The sequence below is a fragment of the Passer domesticus genome, chromosome 2 (genome assembly GCF_036417665.1).
Source record: "Passer domesticus isolate bPasDom1 chromosome 2, bPasDom1.hap1, whole genome shotgun sequence".
NCBI classification, from domain to species: domain Eukaryota; kingdom Metazoa; phylum Chordata; class Aves; order Passeriformes; family Passeridae; genus Passer; species Passer domesticus.
In genome coordinates, this window is record NC_087475.1 from 40251786 (window position 1) to 40270494 (window position 18709).

The following is an 18709-nucleotide window of genomic DNA, read 5'->3' on the forward strand; positions in this document are numbered from 1 at the left end:
AAGAACAAGGGATGACTCTGCTGCAGGGTATGAGGGAGTAGCCATGCATCTGTCCTCTGCACCCCCATTCCTCAGCTCTTTCTCAGCCACTCTCTACCAGTAATTCCCCCAACTCTTTGGCCACTTCTCTGTTAACATCTGCTTTGCAAGTTGTTTTACATGCCCATATACTTTTACTTGGAGTTGGTTTTTGTTCAGGCTGCTAACTGGATGCAGCAGAGGAGAAGCAGCATAAGGGCTTCCACAGACAGTTCCGGGAAAAAAACACCTCAGATGAGATTTTGCCATGGGAAAAGACAGTTTGTCAGATATTCTAGGACTGAATGGGAGGCAAGCATGGAAGGGGACCTGTAAAGGCAGAACTCAGTGGCCTCTACCAGCTTCTCTTTAAACGCCATCAGGAGCCTCAGTGATGCAAAGAGGAGTACATTGAACTCACAGTGCAGTTGGGCTTCAGCCCTGCTTTGCTTCTGTGCTAACAGGCATGAAACACGGTGTAGAAGCAAAAAACAATTTCTGCTTTTGCCCATAATGCTGAGTTATAACCAACCTTAGCTCTCTGCTGATATCCGCCTGCTTTTATGCACGTTGACTGTATCCAGAGGGAAAGCCATGGCTTCCATTTCCATACTTGGTTCTCTTATGAAATAATGCGGGGAGAGAAGGAGGGGGGAAGATGCAGCTGCAAAAACAGTCAGTGAAAATAAAAATCCCTATTGTTTTGTTGTAGCTCTCAGTGCCCTTCAACTTCTGGGCACAGACAAGACCTCCCCCTGCTCAGGTTCAATACACAGGGGAGCCTTGAGGCTCAGAACTCCCTTCCTACTTTTGCCTAAGCCTTGCTTAGGCAATTGTAGTCAATTGTGCTTTTGTTCACAGAAAAAAAAAAATTAGCCCAATGCATGCTAATTTATAGCCAGGGAAGCAATTAAAAAAAAAGTTTATTATCCTTTTCCCCCCTGCCTCTCAAATGGAGTGTTACAGCAGCAGGGTTTTTGGTAAACTTGACACAAACTGATGTCAGTGATGGGGGAGCAAGGCCAGGAACCAAGCACATGTCTTTACATCTTCCCTCCATGTGAAATGGGACAGCCTTCCAATTTTCTCTGGCTGCCTATACTCAGGAACGTGCATGCTTTAGGAAAACCTAGGCACAAAGACACATTTATTTCCTTAGGCTTTGTCAGTAAATCTGTTCTGTACACATCACCCTCACATACCCAGGGCCATGGGTTAAATTGTTAAACATGTTAAAGAATTCCTAATATAGCCACAATGTAGGGACATGTTTACCTTTTGTTACTGAACTTACTGTGTGTCTTTTTCTGTAAATTATGGCACATTCTTAATATTCAACAAAATGTTAGACACCAACTAGTCCATATGGTGAAGTAAGTTAACGCAGCTTGCCTCTCAATTTTGCAACTCCTTGCAAAACCTTAGAACTGTACCAATAGAGGGTTTGCCATTAGCACAGAACTGGCCTTTTCTTTCAGGAGGAACTGTTTTTTTTCAAAACTGATTGAAAAGAAAGCAACAGATGTCTCTCCCTACTACATATTTTGAGTGGTCTCTGAGCGGATCACGATGTGGAGTTGAATGTGCCTGAATGCTTTCAAAGGAGCAGGTAGCTTTACAAGTGCCCCAGAAGTCACACAGGGCAGGCAGGGATGGGCAGTCTCTGCAGGGCGAGCTCCTCTTGAGGCATCTCATGGGCAGAGACCACAGCTCTTCCCTGCACTCCCACCAAGCATCACAGATTGGGGACATTCCTGCAGCAGTTTGCAGTAAAACACAAACTCTTCGCTGGTGACCCAGGTGCTGATGATTGAAGAGGTGGAAGTGATTTTTTCTCCTGGCCTGTGCCCTCACTCAGTAATACCAGTGATGTAACCAGACAGCTCTTTCACATCCACTGCCACCGGTTTCCCTCTCATTTTGCAAGTATTTAGTTCTGTATTGTACAAGCAGAGACCTCTTGGTGACAAATCTGGAGGCAGGGTCGTCAGTGATGGTCAGATTTGCAGAGATACATGCACTACTGACTGCACCTAAGCAACATTTTAAGGAAGAGCAGGACATGCAGAGTTAACATAAAGCACTTCCAGTGGCACCCCATAGAGCAACAGACAAGCACAAACACTATTTAATATATTAGGGACCACTGCAAAAACAGGCCAGGAAGGAAGTCAGGTATCTGGAAGTCTTGACTAGGTCTTCCCAGCAGCATGAACATCTGCCAGAAATTCTAGGTTACTGCAGGCATGTATCACACGGAGACAAGGCTTTTACCTTCAGCAAGCTTCAGCTCAGAAAATTCTTAACTGGTGTTTGTGCTTGATAGCGCAGCTTTAATAACATTAGCAGCACTAGAAGAAGTAGGAACAAAATTCTAAATACATGGTCCAAAGCTACATGGAATCACACTTTAAATTAAAGAGGCCCAAGAAAGTAGCATAGGCATTTATTACTCCTCATTCTCATCAGGATGATCAGTTTCAAATGCTGCCAGCAGGCAGTGGGCACCTACAACAGCTTTAGAAACAGGGCCTCTTGCACTTCTGAAGACATCATTCTGAGCATCACCTTATGGCACTGGCTTTGATATCACATTTTGGGAGCTTCAGAATTAATTGGGGAAGCAATAACCCTAAACACAGTGAGGCTGTCTGATCTCTCCCCTGTTTGAAGTGTGGGCATATGCAGGACATTTCCACTGCGCATCCCATTCCCTGCACCCCAGTGTGAGCAGGAAAGCCCCCATTCTGTTCCCACTGAGGGACACCCAGTGCTGGGAGGAAAAGGGGGGTTTGAGGAGCATCACGAGGGATCCAAGTGGGGATAGTGAGGAGGAAGAGAGGTATGATGGAAATGGAGAGCATGGATTTCTGTGCTGTCCCTTGCAGGCACCATTGGTGCCATGAAGGAGTGAGTGAGTGAGTGAGTGAGTGAGTGAGTGAGTGAGTGAGTGCGTGTGTGTCTGTGAGTGAGTGAGTGAGAGTGTGTGTGTGTGCCACTCTGGAGGTGGCCTTTCCACGGGCACCCTGCTCCCGACCGAAGGGATGCTGTGGGCCTGAGGGCGGCTGGAGGAGACCGTTTTTGTGGCAGACTAATGAATGTGATTAAATCACCTCTTCCTCCTTCTGCCTTCCGTCCCCTTCCCTTCCTCCTCTGTGTCCAGGACTCCTGGCAGCAGCCCAGGAAGTCATGGGACAGTTCCGGTCCCTGCTGCCATCCATCCACCCACCCATCCATCCGTCCGTCCGTCCGTCCGTCCGTCCGTCCCACGCTCGGTCCCGCGGCCGCAGCCCGGCGGTCCCGCGGCAGTGCGGAGTGCTCCGGGAGTTTCCTGCTGCCTCCTCTCAGCTCCGGGTGGCCAGGACACCCCTCCCGCCTGCGGGACACCTCGCGCAAGTGCCAGCGCCCCAAAGGCACCCGCCCCGCCGGGCGCGGCTCCCGGGGCTCCCCTCCGGGAGTGCGCGCTCCCCAGCCGCAGCAAAGGGGGAAAAGAGAGGATCAGGGACTTGCCCGCACGAGCTTTCATTCCCTCCTTCCCACTTTTTAATCTTTATAACAGCTGTTATAAACTAGCCCTGCCTCGGGGCTCTGCCACGCTCTGAGCCCCAGGGAGGTGAAAGTGGGAGAAGAGGGCTGGAGGGATGGGAGGGATGAAATGCAAAGTTGGTTTCCCCTCGATCCCCCCCCACCTCATTCAAAATCAGGAATTACTGCCCGAGGAGCAGATACTCCTTTTTATTGGCTCGTAAAAAAAAAAAAAAAAAAAAAAAAAAAAAAAAAAAAAAAAAAAAAAAAAAAAAAGTTTTCAAAGCCTAATTTCCACCAGATACATTGATTTTCCCTTGAAAACAGAATTAAAACAGTAAGCTCGAGTAGGTGCCATTAAAGCTAAACCATCTCTGGCTGTTAATCACGGGAGAGAAGGATTAGAAAAGTCAGTGAAGAAGCACTGGGTTTGAAACGCAAAAAGCCGGAGTTTAGGAAAAGTAAGGTCAGAGTGGGCTGAAGCAGCTTAAGAAACAAGGAGAAACCCTTAATAAGAGTTAAAATTCAGTGTCAGGTTACTTGTCGATATTGCGAGGAATACTCCGTTCCTGTAAGGGATTTGTGCTTGTGAAATGCATCCCTTGCTAAAATACCGTTTGATGTTCGCGTCGAAGAGAAAACCAAAAGAATCTTTTTTTCCTTTAAAGTCCCGATTTAAATAAAACCCCCAAAACCCCCCAAAACCAAACAAAAACCAAACAAAAGGAAAAAACCCGGAAAAACCAATACCCCAGAAAAATCCCACTAAATTTCCAAGCGCAGCTTTGAACAGTTTTCCTGGAGATATTTGCTTCAAATCTCACAGGAGCAGTACCCCTGTGTTCCCGAGAACTCCCTGCCCTCCCTTCCCCCTTTTCTGCTGCTTGGATGGTCGGCAATGCCCGGCTAAATAATTGCTAGAATTCGGAAAAAAAAAAAAAAAAGAAAAAAAAAAAAAAGAAAAAAAAAAAAGAAGAAGGGGAAAAAAAAGCCGGGAAAATGCGCACCAGCATTCAGGTGCTAACCTACTTATTTGAAAGCAATTTATTTTCCATTTTGCCCGTTTTCCCCCTTTAAAACAGAACGCTGAAAGAAAGAATAAGTGCTTTAACATTTCAGTGTTGTGCTCTGGTAATTACTTTTTCACTTTTCCCCTAAGTTCCAATGTGAAAACCTCACAGGGGGGTCTTTGCTGTAGCAGGGCTACAGTTCCCAATCCCAAGCGCAAGATCTGCAATTACAAACCCATTCGGTGCCCTTCCCTATCATTAATATGCACAAAATCCTGCTGCTAATCTTATAATCTGTTTTGTTTCATCAATTGCTTGCCTAGCACCAGGCGGGAAAGAAAAAGAGAGAAAGAGAAAGAAAGAAAGAGGAGAAGAATAAAGCCGGAAAAATCACGGAAAGCTTCGGAAAGTAAACGGAAAAGGCAAATAAATCGGATTTTATTTTTGATAAAGCAAAAATCGTTAAGGCTGTTAAAAAGAAGCGGGATTTTCCGCTGGAGGGCTGGGTGTCAGGGAAATTTAAGGAAAAATCGGAATACATCCAGCATTTTATTTGCATATTCGATTTCTCCGCGTACGGGTCACCAAGTTCCTGCAGCAGTCAGCTGCGGAGGAGGGAGGGGGCGCGTAACCACCTCAGGAGAGCGCAGGGTGCATCCCCGTCCCTGCTGCCTGCCCGGGGAGAGGAGGCGCCCAGCGGGCGAGCTGCGGCTGCGGCTCCGGGCGCGCCCCCGCGCAGCTCCCGCCTGGCCACCAAGACTTCGGTAAAACAATGAAGACATTAGTTTTTGAAATCGTCCTCCCTTCCCCCGCTCCCTCTTCCTGCGCGGTATTAAGGGAATAAAACCATCTACACCACACGCGTCCTATTGAGATTAATGTAAAAATTATGCCAAAAAAAAAAAAAAAAAAAAGGAAAAAAAGCCCAACTCACAACCAACCCCAAAGAGCCCTTATCTCATATATCTTATTCTCCGTGCCCCGCGCCAGGCCTCGCCGCCGCCTCGCCGTGCACCTGATGATTTATTAACGCAATCTGCGGGGACAGCGACACGCGTGCCCGGCTACGGCTCGTCCCAGCTCATCTCCTAAGTAATTGTTTCTCATTAGTTCTGATAATGTTTTAATAGTGCTGCCCATAATTTAGTCAGCCTGGAATTAATAACGGAGGGTGTCCTGAAAGGCGCGGGGATGAGGGGGAGCTGCAATATAAGCAGGTAGTCTTTAATTAATCAGATTAGCCCGGAGGTCCCCGCGCTGTCAGGGATGCCCCGGCGCAGCGCTCGGACGGGACCCGGCTGGCGGAGGGGGAGCGAGGGGGGTCGGCCCTGGCTGCTCATCCCCGAACTCCGCGGAGGGGCTGCGGGGGCTCTGCCGGGAGGGACGGAGCTGAGCGGCTCTCCCGATCCCGATCCCGATCCCGGCCCCGCCGTCCCGGGAGCCGCGGAGAGGCGCTCCCGCCGCCCCCGCTCCCGGGCCCCGCTGCTTCCCCGCGGGCCGGGTGGTGGGGTGCTTCCTCCCCCCCTTTTCCTCTCCTCTTAATTAAACCAAAAATAACCCAAAATAAGTGAAATCGCTGCTCGGAGACGGAGGGGAAACACGCTAAGCTAGGAAACGGGAGGAATAAGGCACTGTGGCTCCATACGTGAAATGGCCATGGAGGCGGTGAGAAATGAAACTAGAAAACAACTGTTTTCTATTTACGATTTTAAATAAACAGAACAGCCTTCCCCGCGGTGTTTGTCTAAGTGCAGCAGCATTGCTGCTGTGTAGGTCATGAAAAGGTTGGTGCATAGTTTAAAACTTCCCATTCTGTTAATTTCTTAAAGAACAGTCGTTCATAGTCTGAGCACAAAAGCTCATGATTTAATGAGGAACAGAAACAAAATCTCTGATTGTTGGTGTTTCAAACTTCATTGGAGTCCTCTGGCAACCACAAGTTGATCCTCTGCAGCTTCAATACCCTTTAGCCCTCCATATAAGAGTACATGCTGAATAGAGGACAATGCCTGGTTGTTATGTTTATTTACCCTTACTACAAGCTGGGTTAACCTCTTCAAAACAGCTTTACTAAGCCCGTTAACCACACAGCCCACATGATCTGTAGCCGTATCCCTAATGTGATGTAAATCTGACTCGAGACCATATGCACAAGTTCTGCTGCATTGTGTCTCCAAAAACTACAAGTTTATTGCCGTCCAACCCTTCCCGGGCTGGACGCTTCCAGGAGGAAACTCTCTGAATAGAGACTGCTTAAAAAAAAAGAGAAGAAAGTCAAGAGTCCTGCATTGTTGGAGCATTATTTTTAATGGCTGTTGCACATTTACAGAAGGGCGGTGTGGGGGGAAAGCAAAGCTCACACAGGGTAAAGATTTTCATTGCAGTTATTTCAACTGGTACGTAATTATTCAAGGCTTTCTCCTTTCTGCCAGGAGTTCAGCATCAGAGCAGGAAGAAGCACAGAAAGAAATAGAAACAATCGAATTAGTTTCCATCTGCTCTTTTAACAGAGCTCAGGGCTCATGTTTTGCCTTTCTCCTTCAGAGAAGTCGTACTCCCACATTTGCAGTAATTACTGTGATGTCACAGATTTGATGATGTAACTTCATTGCAGGCTATGAGCAGAGCATGGGCCATGCAGGAGTGAGCAGTGGTTTGAGTTGGGAATAGTTTTAGTAATTAGCAATTCCAGCAAGCAAACTATGACAGATCTGCGAAATGGAAATGAATTTCTGTTTAAGCCTGATGTCTTTAATTTTACACCCCCCTTCCTCCCCCCAAAGTATTACAGTCATCTTTTAAAACAGCTACTGGGGCCCCATGGCGAGAGCTTCATTTACCAGCTCATTTTTTCTTGATGGCTGTGGCAAGTGTAACAATGTTCTGTGCCTGCTTCAGTAATGGCATGTCGATCATGCTCCCGCGGAAAGTAAACGCTCCCTGGAAAAGAGAGAATATGAACTTCCTGAGACACCTTTGGAAATTGTAGTTGGCCTGTCTCGTTCTTTACAAACACATCTGTTTGCCAGGAAACATCATCTCCCTCAGCAATCCTGAACAAGCTCTAGGAGGCAAATTCATCGAGACAGGGCAAGCACATTTACAGAAATGTGAAGGGCTACAAGCTTTTCCAAAGAGGAGACAAAAAGAGAGAGAAAAGAGAAGCCCAGGGTGCAGCTGGCCTGTTTGAGCCTCTCTAGCTGGCAAACACTGAGCCCAAGAGCAGGGAGGCCGTGCGTGCCAGACAGGGGCTGGCAGACCCCACACCTGGGGCAGCTCTGTTCCCCACCTCCAGCATCACCATCCAGCATCCATCCAGACCTGTGCCACAGGGCCAGCAGGAAACTGCCTGCAGACAGAGGGCAAAGGCACAAGTTTCCTTTGTCAGCAAACAGCAATGGGTGTTTGTGGGGGTGGAGGGAAGCTTTGTTGACCTGGGGGTTTGCTGAGGTTGTGCTGCTGCTGCACTTCTCCACTAGGTCTCCAGTGCTAAAGATAGGCTGGGCCTGTGCTGAGAGCCAGGGACTGGGGTGAAAGCTGGAATAACCAAGTGGGTGGCACAATAATGTTGTCCAAATCTCCTCTGGAGCCAAGGTGAAGTCCACCTGAGCACCACATTTGGGGAATTTCCCCAAATGGATGCAGAACTACTCTGTGTGCCTCAGTGGTGGCAATCTGAGAGTCAGGATAGGTTTCAAAAGTCACTTTGTATTCCTAAGGAGTTTTTGTTGGTACCATGGTGACAAGTTTAAAACAATTAACTATGAATCATAGTTAAATCTTAAACAGAAGACTTTAATATACTTTACATACTGTCAAACCTGACTTGTTCCCTTAGATACTTTAATCCCCACGTGTCTCTGAGGTAGGATTTGGAAGATAAAACACTGCATTAAGACATGCTGAAGTTTAACAGACCAAAAAACAAACCAAACCAAACCAAAATATATATATATATATATATATATATATATATATATATATATATATATATCTTTGCAATTGTAACCAGAGTTTGAAACATTAAAAAACCCCAAACAACAACCCCAAAAATCCAAGTACAAAGGTGCAATCCCTTCCCTGAAGAACTCAGCACTGAGCCCCAGCAGTGCATAGGGAGGCTCTGAGAAGCACTGCACACCCTTTTAATGTCCTGCTGCAGTCATTATGGAATCACAGGCTGGCCTTGGCTTTGACAGTGAGCAAGGCTAACCAAGAGCAAGGCACAGTCCACAGCAGCACGTGTGTCTGTGCATGAGAGAAACGTACAGGAGAACAAACCTGGTTTTCATTTGAGGCTTGATAATTATTAAGTAGATGACTCCAGCAAGTAAAGTGAAAATATAACCCATTTACAAAAATATTTAGGAAATGTGTGGCTCCAGTGGCATATCTAGCTAAACTGAAGCAGTATTAATTAAATACTAAATCATGTTCTGGAACGATTAAGACAAAAATCCACCCTAAACAGCAATCTAACACAGATTCTTGCACGTAAAAACAGGCTGCATTAAAGCCATTGAAAACATAATAGTAAAACCAATTATTTTATTCGAAGTAGATTTTCCTACTACAATTGCAATATTTCAGGTAGGTTTGGAGAATGGTACCTACAAATACTCAGGCATTGGTGCTTCAAGTTGGATTTTTTTTGTGTACTGAGCAATCAATCAATCCTACCGTACCCAACATCAATATTATTATTATTACTACTATTAATAATATGCCACTTCTAATTATAGCTACATCTCTGTAATTTTCAGTTATACTTTTAAAACTTTAAAGAAAATGCAGTCTCAAGCTATTCAATTTATTAACTGTTGTGAAAAAAATAGGAACTAAGTAAACATTTTATGACATAGGACTTATTTGGAATCATTCAGGTCTATGCAGTGATCACAACTGCAAGGTACATTTTTTTTAACTGTAAGAAAAACATTGTTTACTTGTTTTGTTTTTTTTTTTTTCTGTAGGCATTCAGTAATGCCCATTCAGTAACAGCTATTTCAGCAGCAAAATAAAGAGTAAAGCTAATTCAGTAACAGCTATCACTTACAGAAGAAATTTGCATGTGGGATGACAGTCATAAGTAGAAATATGTTGAAGCCTCCAATTATCCTTCCTAGTTCTGTGAAAGACTGACTTAGGAGTACAGCTATCCTAAGTACCTGCAATGGTTTGCAGAAAGAGATGGTGCCTAGCAATGTCAGTTCTGATCTCTGGTGGTCCAAACCATGGCTGGGAGGGTCTCAACCCTTCCACTGACTGGATACAGAATGATCTAAAGTCAGATACCTCTGCAGATACCCCTGGCCAGATACCCCTAAGCTGTACCATGATGAATCTGGGCCAGAATGTCTTTATAAAGCAAGAGTTAATTAAACAGCATGCTTCTCCTCTCTTCATTAAAGTCATATGTTTAAAAGGAAAAGAGGATAATGGTGTGGACACGGACACACAAACACTGAACCACGTGAGAAACACAGTACATTTCCTGCTTGTCAGTGTGCAGCTGTACTTCGGGTTGCTAGGAATTTGAATTCTTGAAGGAAAAAAATGCCTTTTTTCCCCCTAATAGCAAAGGGTAACATGAAGTTGGCTTCCCTGCCTGTTCACTCTGAGGCTTATTTTCCCCCTGCTAATTTGCAGTGTTGAGCTAAAGTCCAGAAAAAGAAACTAATTTTAATGCCATTGAATATACCCTATTCACTGACTCTCTTTGCACCCACAGGTTTCAACAGATAGGAAATACCAGTAATTACAGCTTTGTCCCCATGCTCTCTTTTCCAATTCTGCTAGACGAAATTTGCCTCTAGCATTCTTTTGATTTTCTCTCACATGAATATAAAGAAAACAAGACTTTCTATAAACACCATTTGCTTTGATAGCATTAATCTGGGGATTAATTTAGCCATAGATCTAAATTTTGTTTTTGGTTAATTTTCTCAACAATCTCACACTTCCAGTCTGCACTTAGATTTCTAGTAGTTCTACTGTGGGACCAAGGGCCTGCTCTTAAGGAAGCTTGCAGCATGAACAGGAACAATGGCAGGTGGGTAAAGCAAGGCTGGGATTTGCATCCATCGCATTTTGTGGTTCTTGCTCACCATGAAACCATATAAATCATTCAGAAGGAGCCTTTTCAGAAACCTGTAAAGGGACTCTGCCATCAGGCTAATCAAATGTGTCAGACCTGCCTTGGGAAGAGACAGGCCCTCCAGGTAAAGGCTGATGGAGAAGTGGAGAGGAGGAGCACGCAGGAGGCAGAGCCACGGATGATGGGCACAGCTTCTGGGTGACAATACCTGGGTGCAAATAACTCAGCTGGGATGAGAAGTGGGGGAATGGAGGACAACTGTGGCACTCACCAGCCAGCAGTCTGGAAGTGCAGCCCTACTGAGGAATGGGCAGATTTGTGGGCCAAAGACAGATTTGTGTGCCCCTGTTTGAAGTGACACGGCACAGATTCTGCTGTGCCTATTCAGTGCCATCCTCCTTGCAGCCACACAGAGAACGTGCTGGAGGCAAACCCTCCGAGAAACAGGGTGACTTTGGTCTGCAGTGTATGGAGCTGTAAGGGCACTTTGGCTGGTCCACACTGCACAAGCAGAAGAGTTTGTAAATACAAAATGTCTGTGCTCCCTCAGCCTGATGGCTCTACAGCTCTGGCAGGGCAGACTACCAAGGAGGAATCAAGGAAGAAAGTGAATGGGCAGCGTTCCCTGTTTGGGTCATCATTCAGACTATCTAAAAGTCCTTCCCAACTGAGTGACAAGGAAAGACTCAAGGTTTTTCCTTCTGGCATGAAGTATTATTCACAGTGACATTTAATGCTCTATTAGGACAGTAGTAACATTTTTTAAAAATAACAGAAATTTATGCAAGATGCAGGCCAGGCTGAGTAAGGTCTTAACAGCTCTACTTCAAATGTCAGTACATCCTAAAGTGCTGTGAGGATGGGGACAAAGAAGATTTGGCAAATATAGAAAACAGCTGCAAGTGAATTATAATTATAGACAGCTGTTAGTGGTTTTATTCCCCCCCCCCCACCGAGGTAATGGCAAATGATAATCTTGGAAAAATGGAAATTGACAATGGTCAGCTCCAAGTGATGCAAGGATCCAGCCCACGGGCAAGAGAAGCCATAAGGCACAGCTGACAGAGAACAGTCATTTTCACAGGTCAAGACATGGAGATACAGGCTCATGATGAAGGAGGGCAAATCAATTGTACAATAAGAATAACAAACGCAACAAATTTCCAGGTGGTTGTGGAGACACTGAAGAGAGGCACAACCATACTTTGTAACACACAAGTCTGGCAGATTTTATACTTGGATCATATGAACTTCCTCTTAGATAAATGCAGCCACTCTAGCACAACTCAGACCTAGCAAAGTTCAGCATGTAACTGAGGGCACTTTTTTGACAACTTAGAATACAGCCCTGGCTGCATGCTGCCATGAATCTTGAAGATGGCTCTTGGTATCTATATGTCATCTTGTTATCTATATGTCATCCTTAAAGATTTCCTTTGTCTACAAGAAATGACATGTAGCAAGTCACAGAAAGAGTCTCAGCATTGGTCTGTCATTTGCCATGGCAAAAGATGAACACATTGCTGCAGTGTTTCCTAGAACATGAAGACCTCTTCTTTCTGTGTGTGTCTCTCCTGTATTTGGGAATATTTACTTTGTGAAACTTTTGGGAGTAGTTAAGAGCTTGGTAAATCTGTAAGAGTATTTCATAACCAGAATAATACTGTTTTTTAATGACAAGAAGATTTTTACGTTTTTAGAAGTTAAATGGACAGGCTTCAGGGTCCATTATTTCAGTGTTGTCTTCATATCAGTATTCTCTGGTGGAACCAGGAGAGGGGAAGCAATGATATAGGTGCTGGTGTTTACCATGGGTATAATGGAATTGTGTTAAATATGGAACTGTGTTGACTTTGACTACACAGGGGATGGACAGGATGGCAAGTGAGGTACCCTTATGCTTTTCCATAAGATCAGGGAATGTAAACATTTATACTTCTTCATCTGTACTGAAACCTTTTTATATGATACACAATGTTACACAGGGTTTTACTCTCACAATATTTAACTTCTTTATGTACTGCTGGATTAAGGAGAGAAATAAGCAGGGTAAAACGACCACAATACAGAACATTTAAGGCATCTCTTAGTAATGTGACACAATTATCTCTGAGTTGTGTATTGGAGTACTTGAGTTAATTAAAGTCAAACAATAATTGTTCTGGGACATGTGGGACAGTGATCAGACGAGCTAGTCCCCTTTGGTTGGCAATACAGAAGAATTAGATGTACTCCTGCACCTGCCAATGCTTGCAGCTTTTTCCTCAGCATTTTCTCTGTCTGTGGTTACCTGTGCCTCTGACCACATCCATCCCAATGACTGCAATGAGCTCACTAAGAGGGTTGCTGCAGACCCTCAGTTCCTAGAGCACTGTAATCTATTAATCACCTGCATTGGTACTGAATATGAAGACTGTATGCAAAAGTACGTATGAAAATAAGAAAGGATGTAAATTTTGAAGTACCAAATAACTCCTGTAAATTCCAAAGAGTCTGCTAGCTCCCTGTCTGTTGGCAGGTGGGACTCCAAGCACAAGCATTGGTTTGGACATCTCTGTGCTCTCTTTTTGGAACCACTGCTGTGGTTCCACTCAATCATTGTCCAGCTGATAAACCTTGATGCCTTGATTTCATCATACATGTAGCCAACAACTTTAACTCCCATGCTGCCAGGATTTTCTCAAAGACATTTATATACGTTACATTAAGACCGTGGCTTGTCCACAGCAGAAAGAGAATCCCAATTGTCCTCCATCAGACAAAAGGAAACTAATAGTGCTGGGTTAATCTGTTGTGTGTGTCCATACAGGGGCTGTCCTAGGTCACTGTGTAGAGACAGCTGACTCTTTCAAAGGCAGCTTACTCTGGAAATCTAGTCAGGGAACTTAGATGGCAGGGGGTGATCATCATCATCAGATGAAGGTGCTAGGGGGTCCTGGGAGTAGGTAAGGCTTTGGCATGGGGGACATGTTGGGTAGTTAGGCCAGTGGAAAAAAAAGGAAGAGCAAGACAAAATAATATGCCAGGAAACAGCAATATGGACAAGAAACCACCTGCTGCTGAATTTTGAATTAAGTATGGGTCTAAAATAGGTCTAAATAATTAAAGTTATGTAATGCTTATGAAATTGCCCAAAACCCCTCTTCCCCTACTCAGGGATTACTGGTTGTATGACAGTCTCACAAGTGAGGGGAGGTCCTCGGACAGTACTCTGCTGTCACACAGTCAGAAACAGTGCCCCACTGGGGGCTGGGGCACTGGGTTTTTTCCAACTGCTTTTTTTAACAGTTTTGCAATACTTTCCTTTGCAGACCAAATCCCTGCAGAGTGTGTGGCAGTCTGGTTATCCCCTTGGCCTACTGGGCTGTCTTTGGAGGGGATGTGTACCTAGGACATGGGGGAAATGGGCATAAAGGAACCAACAAGCCAGCCACTCTTCTCTCCTCCACCCCCTTCATCATTAGGAGATGTCGTGAGTCAAACAGAGCTCCCACACTGCTCTGGTATCACGGGCCAGAGGCTGGTGTGAATACAGCCTTTGTGTAAATCAGTAATTATGTAAGTCCCCTTCCAACCCCCCTGACCTGTGTCGGCACTCGCGGGCAGATGCCAGGCTAAATGGAAACGAGCAGGAGGGGTGATGCCAGCTGGCCAGGGCAAACCTTGTGTACCTCCTAACCCATACAGACAAGCAGCCTCAAGTCCACAGACACAAGAAATCTTTGATCCACAGTTATCTGAGAAACACGAGTTCTTTCCATACTAATCCAGTGTCTCACCCACTTCTGAAACCCAACGGTGTAGTTATGACTTTCTGGAGACATCAAAAATACTAGGAATAAATGCACTAAAATCTGCTTGGGTCTGAGAACATTGCCTCTAATCCTGTACAATATTAGCTATTATAAGGCAATAAGAGTTCTGCAAGCAGGGCAGATTTGGTCTGAGGAGGGTAGGGAGCAGGTGGATGGCAAAGGCTCTCCCTAAAAAGCATGGCATTCATGAAGATAATTCCCCTAGGATTAATGAAAACACACGTTGTTTAAGTGACTTCCTGCAGAGGAAATTTGGAAGTCTTTGCTTTGGGGCTTAAAAAGAACGCTTGGATTTGCTTACAGGTAATGAACAAAGGAGAAGAGGAGCCTGGTCACAGCAAATGGTGTTGGGTCTGTGCCTGGGGGAGGAGTGATTATCCTCAGTACAAAGGAATGATTTCTCTTGAAACAGAAGGTTGAGACCATATTTTTGGGGAAGTCAAGAGCTAACAGCTGTGATGGTGCTGAATGCAGGTTTAATTAATTTTTTTTTCTTCTGCAAGTTGTAGCCAAAGAGCTGTCATAAAGAGCTGGGTCATGATTCTACCTTCTCATAATGAACTTCCAAAGGTTAGTGAGCTGCTAGGAGGTGTTCAGTGAAATCTGGGTCAACTGAGAGTATGTTCCAGACTGTGACAAGGTAATGCCTCTCTCTCTTCTCTGCTCAGGCCTGTCCTGCCTTCAGAGCAGGCTCACACATAACTCTGGCTATCTTTAGGTGTCTTTGCAGTAGGTAAGAAATGCTCAAGTAACCAGTGCAGTCACATATGACAAACTGAAGACTACACAGGCAGTGAGCTCTATGGACAAAGCCTTTTGGGCCACAGATTTCCATAGCCTCTCCTCTGGACCTTTTCACATTCACCCCTTTTCTGTAACAATATTATGGGTGGAAAGACTCTTGTACACAAAATCTTTGGGGAAAAGAAGTGACCCCGGAAAAGGTTTGTCAAAGATATCTTCTTGGCAAGAGGAGATGCTCAGTGGGTCTCTGATCTGTTGAAGTGACCACAAGGAGGGAATTCTGCAAAGTATCATCACCATTAAATTTCTGTAGCCTTTTTGCTGATAGGTAGAAAACATTAGAAATCACTACCTTTAGTTTCTTTTTGCCAGTGTAATCTTCCACTGGAGTAGAAGTAGTCAGTGAGTTCAGAGAATAAATCAGTTTGTAAAGCCAGAAGCAGGCCTGTTTGTTTGAGATAGGCTTCTGCCTCTAGGAGCAGATGGAAGGACACAAAAGGTCAAGAAAGAAAGAGCAACAACCACATGAAATAGAGATTGATTTTTCCCTCAAATAACTCCTGAGCAGCAGTGCAAGAACTCTGACAGAAGAAACCCTTTCTAAAGCTCAACAGGTAGAAAGGACTTTGTGATCCTTCAAGTCCACAGTGGGGCAGGAAAGATGAAGAACAAGGACCTACAAGGTCCTTCATTTCTTCTCCACCTGGCAGTACTGTTTCCAGCCCACATAAGAGGGTTTTGCCCTGCTGTGTGAGCCAGACAAGCTGTTTTTCCATCTTACAGTCCCTCAAGCTCCCTGAACCACCAGGGATAGCCCTTTCAGCTGGGGTGGGCCTGGGGATGCTGCTTGGTCCAGTGCCAAAAACTCCTCAAAGTCTCTCCCTCTCCCTCTCCCTGAGAAAAAAAATCAATTTAAGATCCCTGAATGAAAGGCAGATAGGAGGGTTTTTATTGCTGTCTTTGCATTTTCTTTAGTTATCTTCTTATTGTGGTTGCTGCCTTCCTGCGTGCTCCTCTAGAGCAGGAAGGAATAAAACTAAAGAAGTGGAGGAAAGTTCTAGAAATCAGAAATATTCTCCACTGGTTTTCACTCTCTGTCTTATACTGTATTGGGAACGGAAGAATCCTAGAGAGCACACTTGCTGCTGCCAAGCAAATCTTTATTTTATAGCACAAAAGCAGCTTCCTGGACAAACAGCCTATCCAACCATGCATTTTTTCTCCCTAGTGAGCATCATGGTTATTATATGGAAAAGTGAAAAGTAACTGCTATTAAGAGTTTAGGATCCTCAGATGCCCTTCATTTAGTAATTTGGAATTAACTTGAGGTTTATAGTCATGGAAGCAATTTGTTAAATATAAACTAGAAAATTCAGTCTGAAAGTAAATGACTACAGGGCACACAGACATCATTTGATGCTGAAGGGAGAGGTAGCTGTAAAATACAATGGAGTTGAGAAAAATAACAATGGTGAGGCTTGTTCTGCCAACAAGCATGGGATTGCCCATATTTTCGTATTCTGTGTTTTTTCTAATTTCAGATTCATTTTCTGAATAGGATTGAACAGCCATTTTTCACTGTGATTCTCTATTTCAACCAACAGAGCTTTTGCACAGAGCCACTCCAGGTCCCTGAAAAAGCTGGCTAGCACAGAGAGGAGTGAAAAGGCAGCAAGACTGCTGCTACTTAAATTAACTGAAAGAATATTTTGGCCGCACAGGCTTCTGAATTCCCTCAGTAAGGCTTAAAAAGAGCCATCTGGTCAGAACATTACCTCTCTAGTTAGAGCCTGCTTTGGAAATTGAAATGAGACTCATGAGCACTCGTTAATGCTTTTTAAACAGGGATTTTGGAGGTGGTAGTTGCCTTGGTGTGCTGCTTGGTGCAGAGCAGGTTTTGGCAGGATGGTGGGCAGGTGTCTGCAGTGTTGGGTGTCTTCCCACTCCATGCTCATAGCAAAGCAGCGCCTGCACTGGGAATGTGCCGACACAGCATGGCCCTTCCAAAAGCAACTCACCCTGCATTTACCTCCTGGAGCCGACAAGGAATGAGGAGTCATGCCTTGCTGAGGAGGAGCCCAGAGAGCTGCCATCCTCTGCAGGGCCTGTGTCCCCTGGGACAGGAGCAGCTGCCCCCTCCAGGGGCTACCTCCGGCTGGAAAGGCCATGGAGCTGCACAGATCCATCCTGCTCCCGGCTCATGGTGAAACTTCTCCCCGCGGGAAATAACAATGTGCCATCCGAGTCCTCCTCCCTCTGTGGTTTGGACACAGGTCTTTAAAGAGTGGAGGAAAACAGATTAAGAGCCCCTGAATGCCTGCTGGGGAGTGGAAAGGGCAGAAGCTGGCAAGAAAATGGTTTTGTATGAGTTTCTGCCCTGCTTAGAAGCTTTTGCAGCCCCCTGTAGTAAAATCTGTCTCCTTTTCTCCCCACCTGGCATAACTCCCTCAGGACTGATTGCACCAATGTAGGAACCAGTATAGCACAAGCAATTAGCTAATACAGCCCCTTCTGCTCTATTGTAGAGGTTCAAAATCCACCCCAGATGGATCTTTCTACAAGAAAAGCCTTCAACCATGACACAAAACACATTTATAAAGCATTTTTCAAATAGTAAAATTGTATAGGGAAATTTTGAGTACTAATATGAGCTCTCTAGATCTCAGTTTTGACATTACAATTTCATTTGGCCACTTTTTAAAAAGACAAACAACATAACCATGGCCCATGCTTAAATCCCACTAGCACTCTTCGTTTTTGCAGAGAGGTGCACCTGAGCCTAGACTTCTTAAGGCTGGTGCTCCTTAAAGGTGGCAATTTATCACAAATTCCTGAATCCCCCACTCTGCAGAGAAAGGAATACACATTGTGTAATTGACATAAAGGACAGCACGTGCCCTGTGCTCTCGGAGGGAGGGCTGACAGCGCTGCAGCCTGCACACACAGAGGTACCCTGTGCTGCTGCCCTGGGATGGGATCCAGCTTGGTTGGTGGCATCTCAAAACTCTGTCTGTCCTGGGCAAGGGGAGTGGGGGCCTGGGCTGCTCCCTCACTCCCAGCTCTACATAAAGCTGAGATATAGTGCCCTGTAAGGTGCAATACAATCCCTGTGGATTGATGGGGTTTGATACAGCCCCATGCCAGAGGGGTGCTCCCGTGCATCCCTTCCAAGAGGCATCCCTTGGACATGGTCCCACTCTCCTGGCAACCACGGGCTGGCTTGAGAAAGGGTGGATCCCACTTGGCTGGGGAGCCCTCCTGGGGTCCACGGCACAGCCAGGAGAGGGAAGAAAGTCGGAGCAGAGCTCCCTGTAAGGCGGTGGGAGCTGGAGCTGGCCGAAGCACGAGGGCGCATCGTCTCTAAGATACAGTGGCTTGGGGTAGCTTTTCCTAAACAAAGAGCATTATAAGAGAGCCACTGCTGGAAATTTCCATTCCTTTGTTGGCTTGATGCTGTGTAAATAAATGCATTCCTAAGATTTTTCATAATCCTGGAAAGG

At 45.3% G+C, this 18709-nt stretch overlaps 1 protein-coding gene and 1 long non-coding RNA gene across 8 annotated transcripts in view; one reads left to right on the forward strand and one right to left on the reverse strand.

The window, feature by feature from the left end:
* The window catches only part of LOC135293800 (uncharacterized), a 77946-nt gene that overhangs the window by 19710 nt on the left and 39527 nt on the right, over positions 1-18709 (forward strand). The gene's annotated exons all lie outside the window — the stretch shown is intronic.
* The window catches only part of CLYBL (citramalyl-CoA lyase), a 165654-nt gene continuing 153784 nt past the window's right edge, over positions 6840-18709 (reverse strand). For 2 of the 4 annotated variants that reach the window (XR_010355893.1, XM_064408367.1), the window contains 2 exons: positions 7394-7493; positions 6840-7264 (listed from right to left, as the gene is read on the reverse strand). Coding sequence is in view for 3 of the 4 variants with exons in the window: in XM_064408367.1 (XP_064264437.1) it covers positions 7398-7493 (96 nt within the window). In the remaining variant the exon portion in view is untranslated. Of the gene's footprint in view, positions 7494-18709 lie in introns of all 4 variants that reach the window. The other 2 variants (XM_064408368.1, XM_064408365.1) reach the window with 2 other exon arrangements.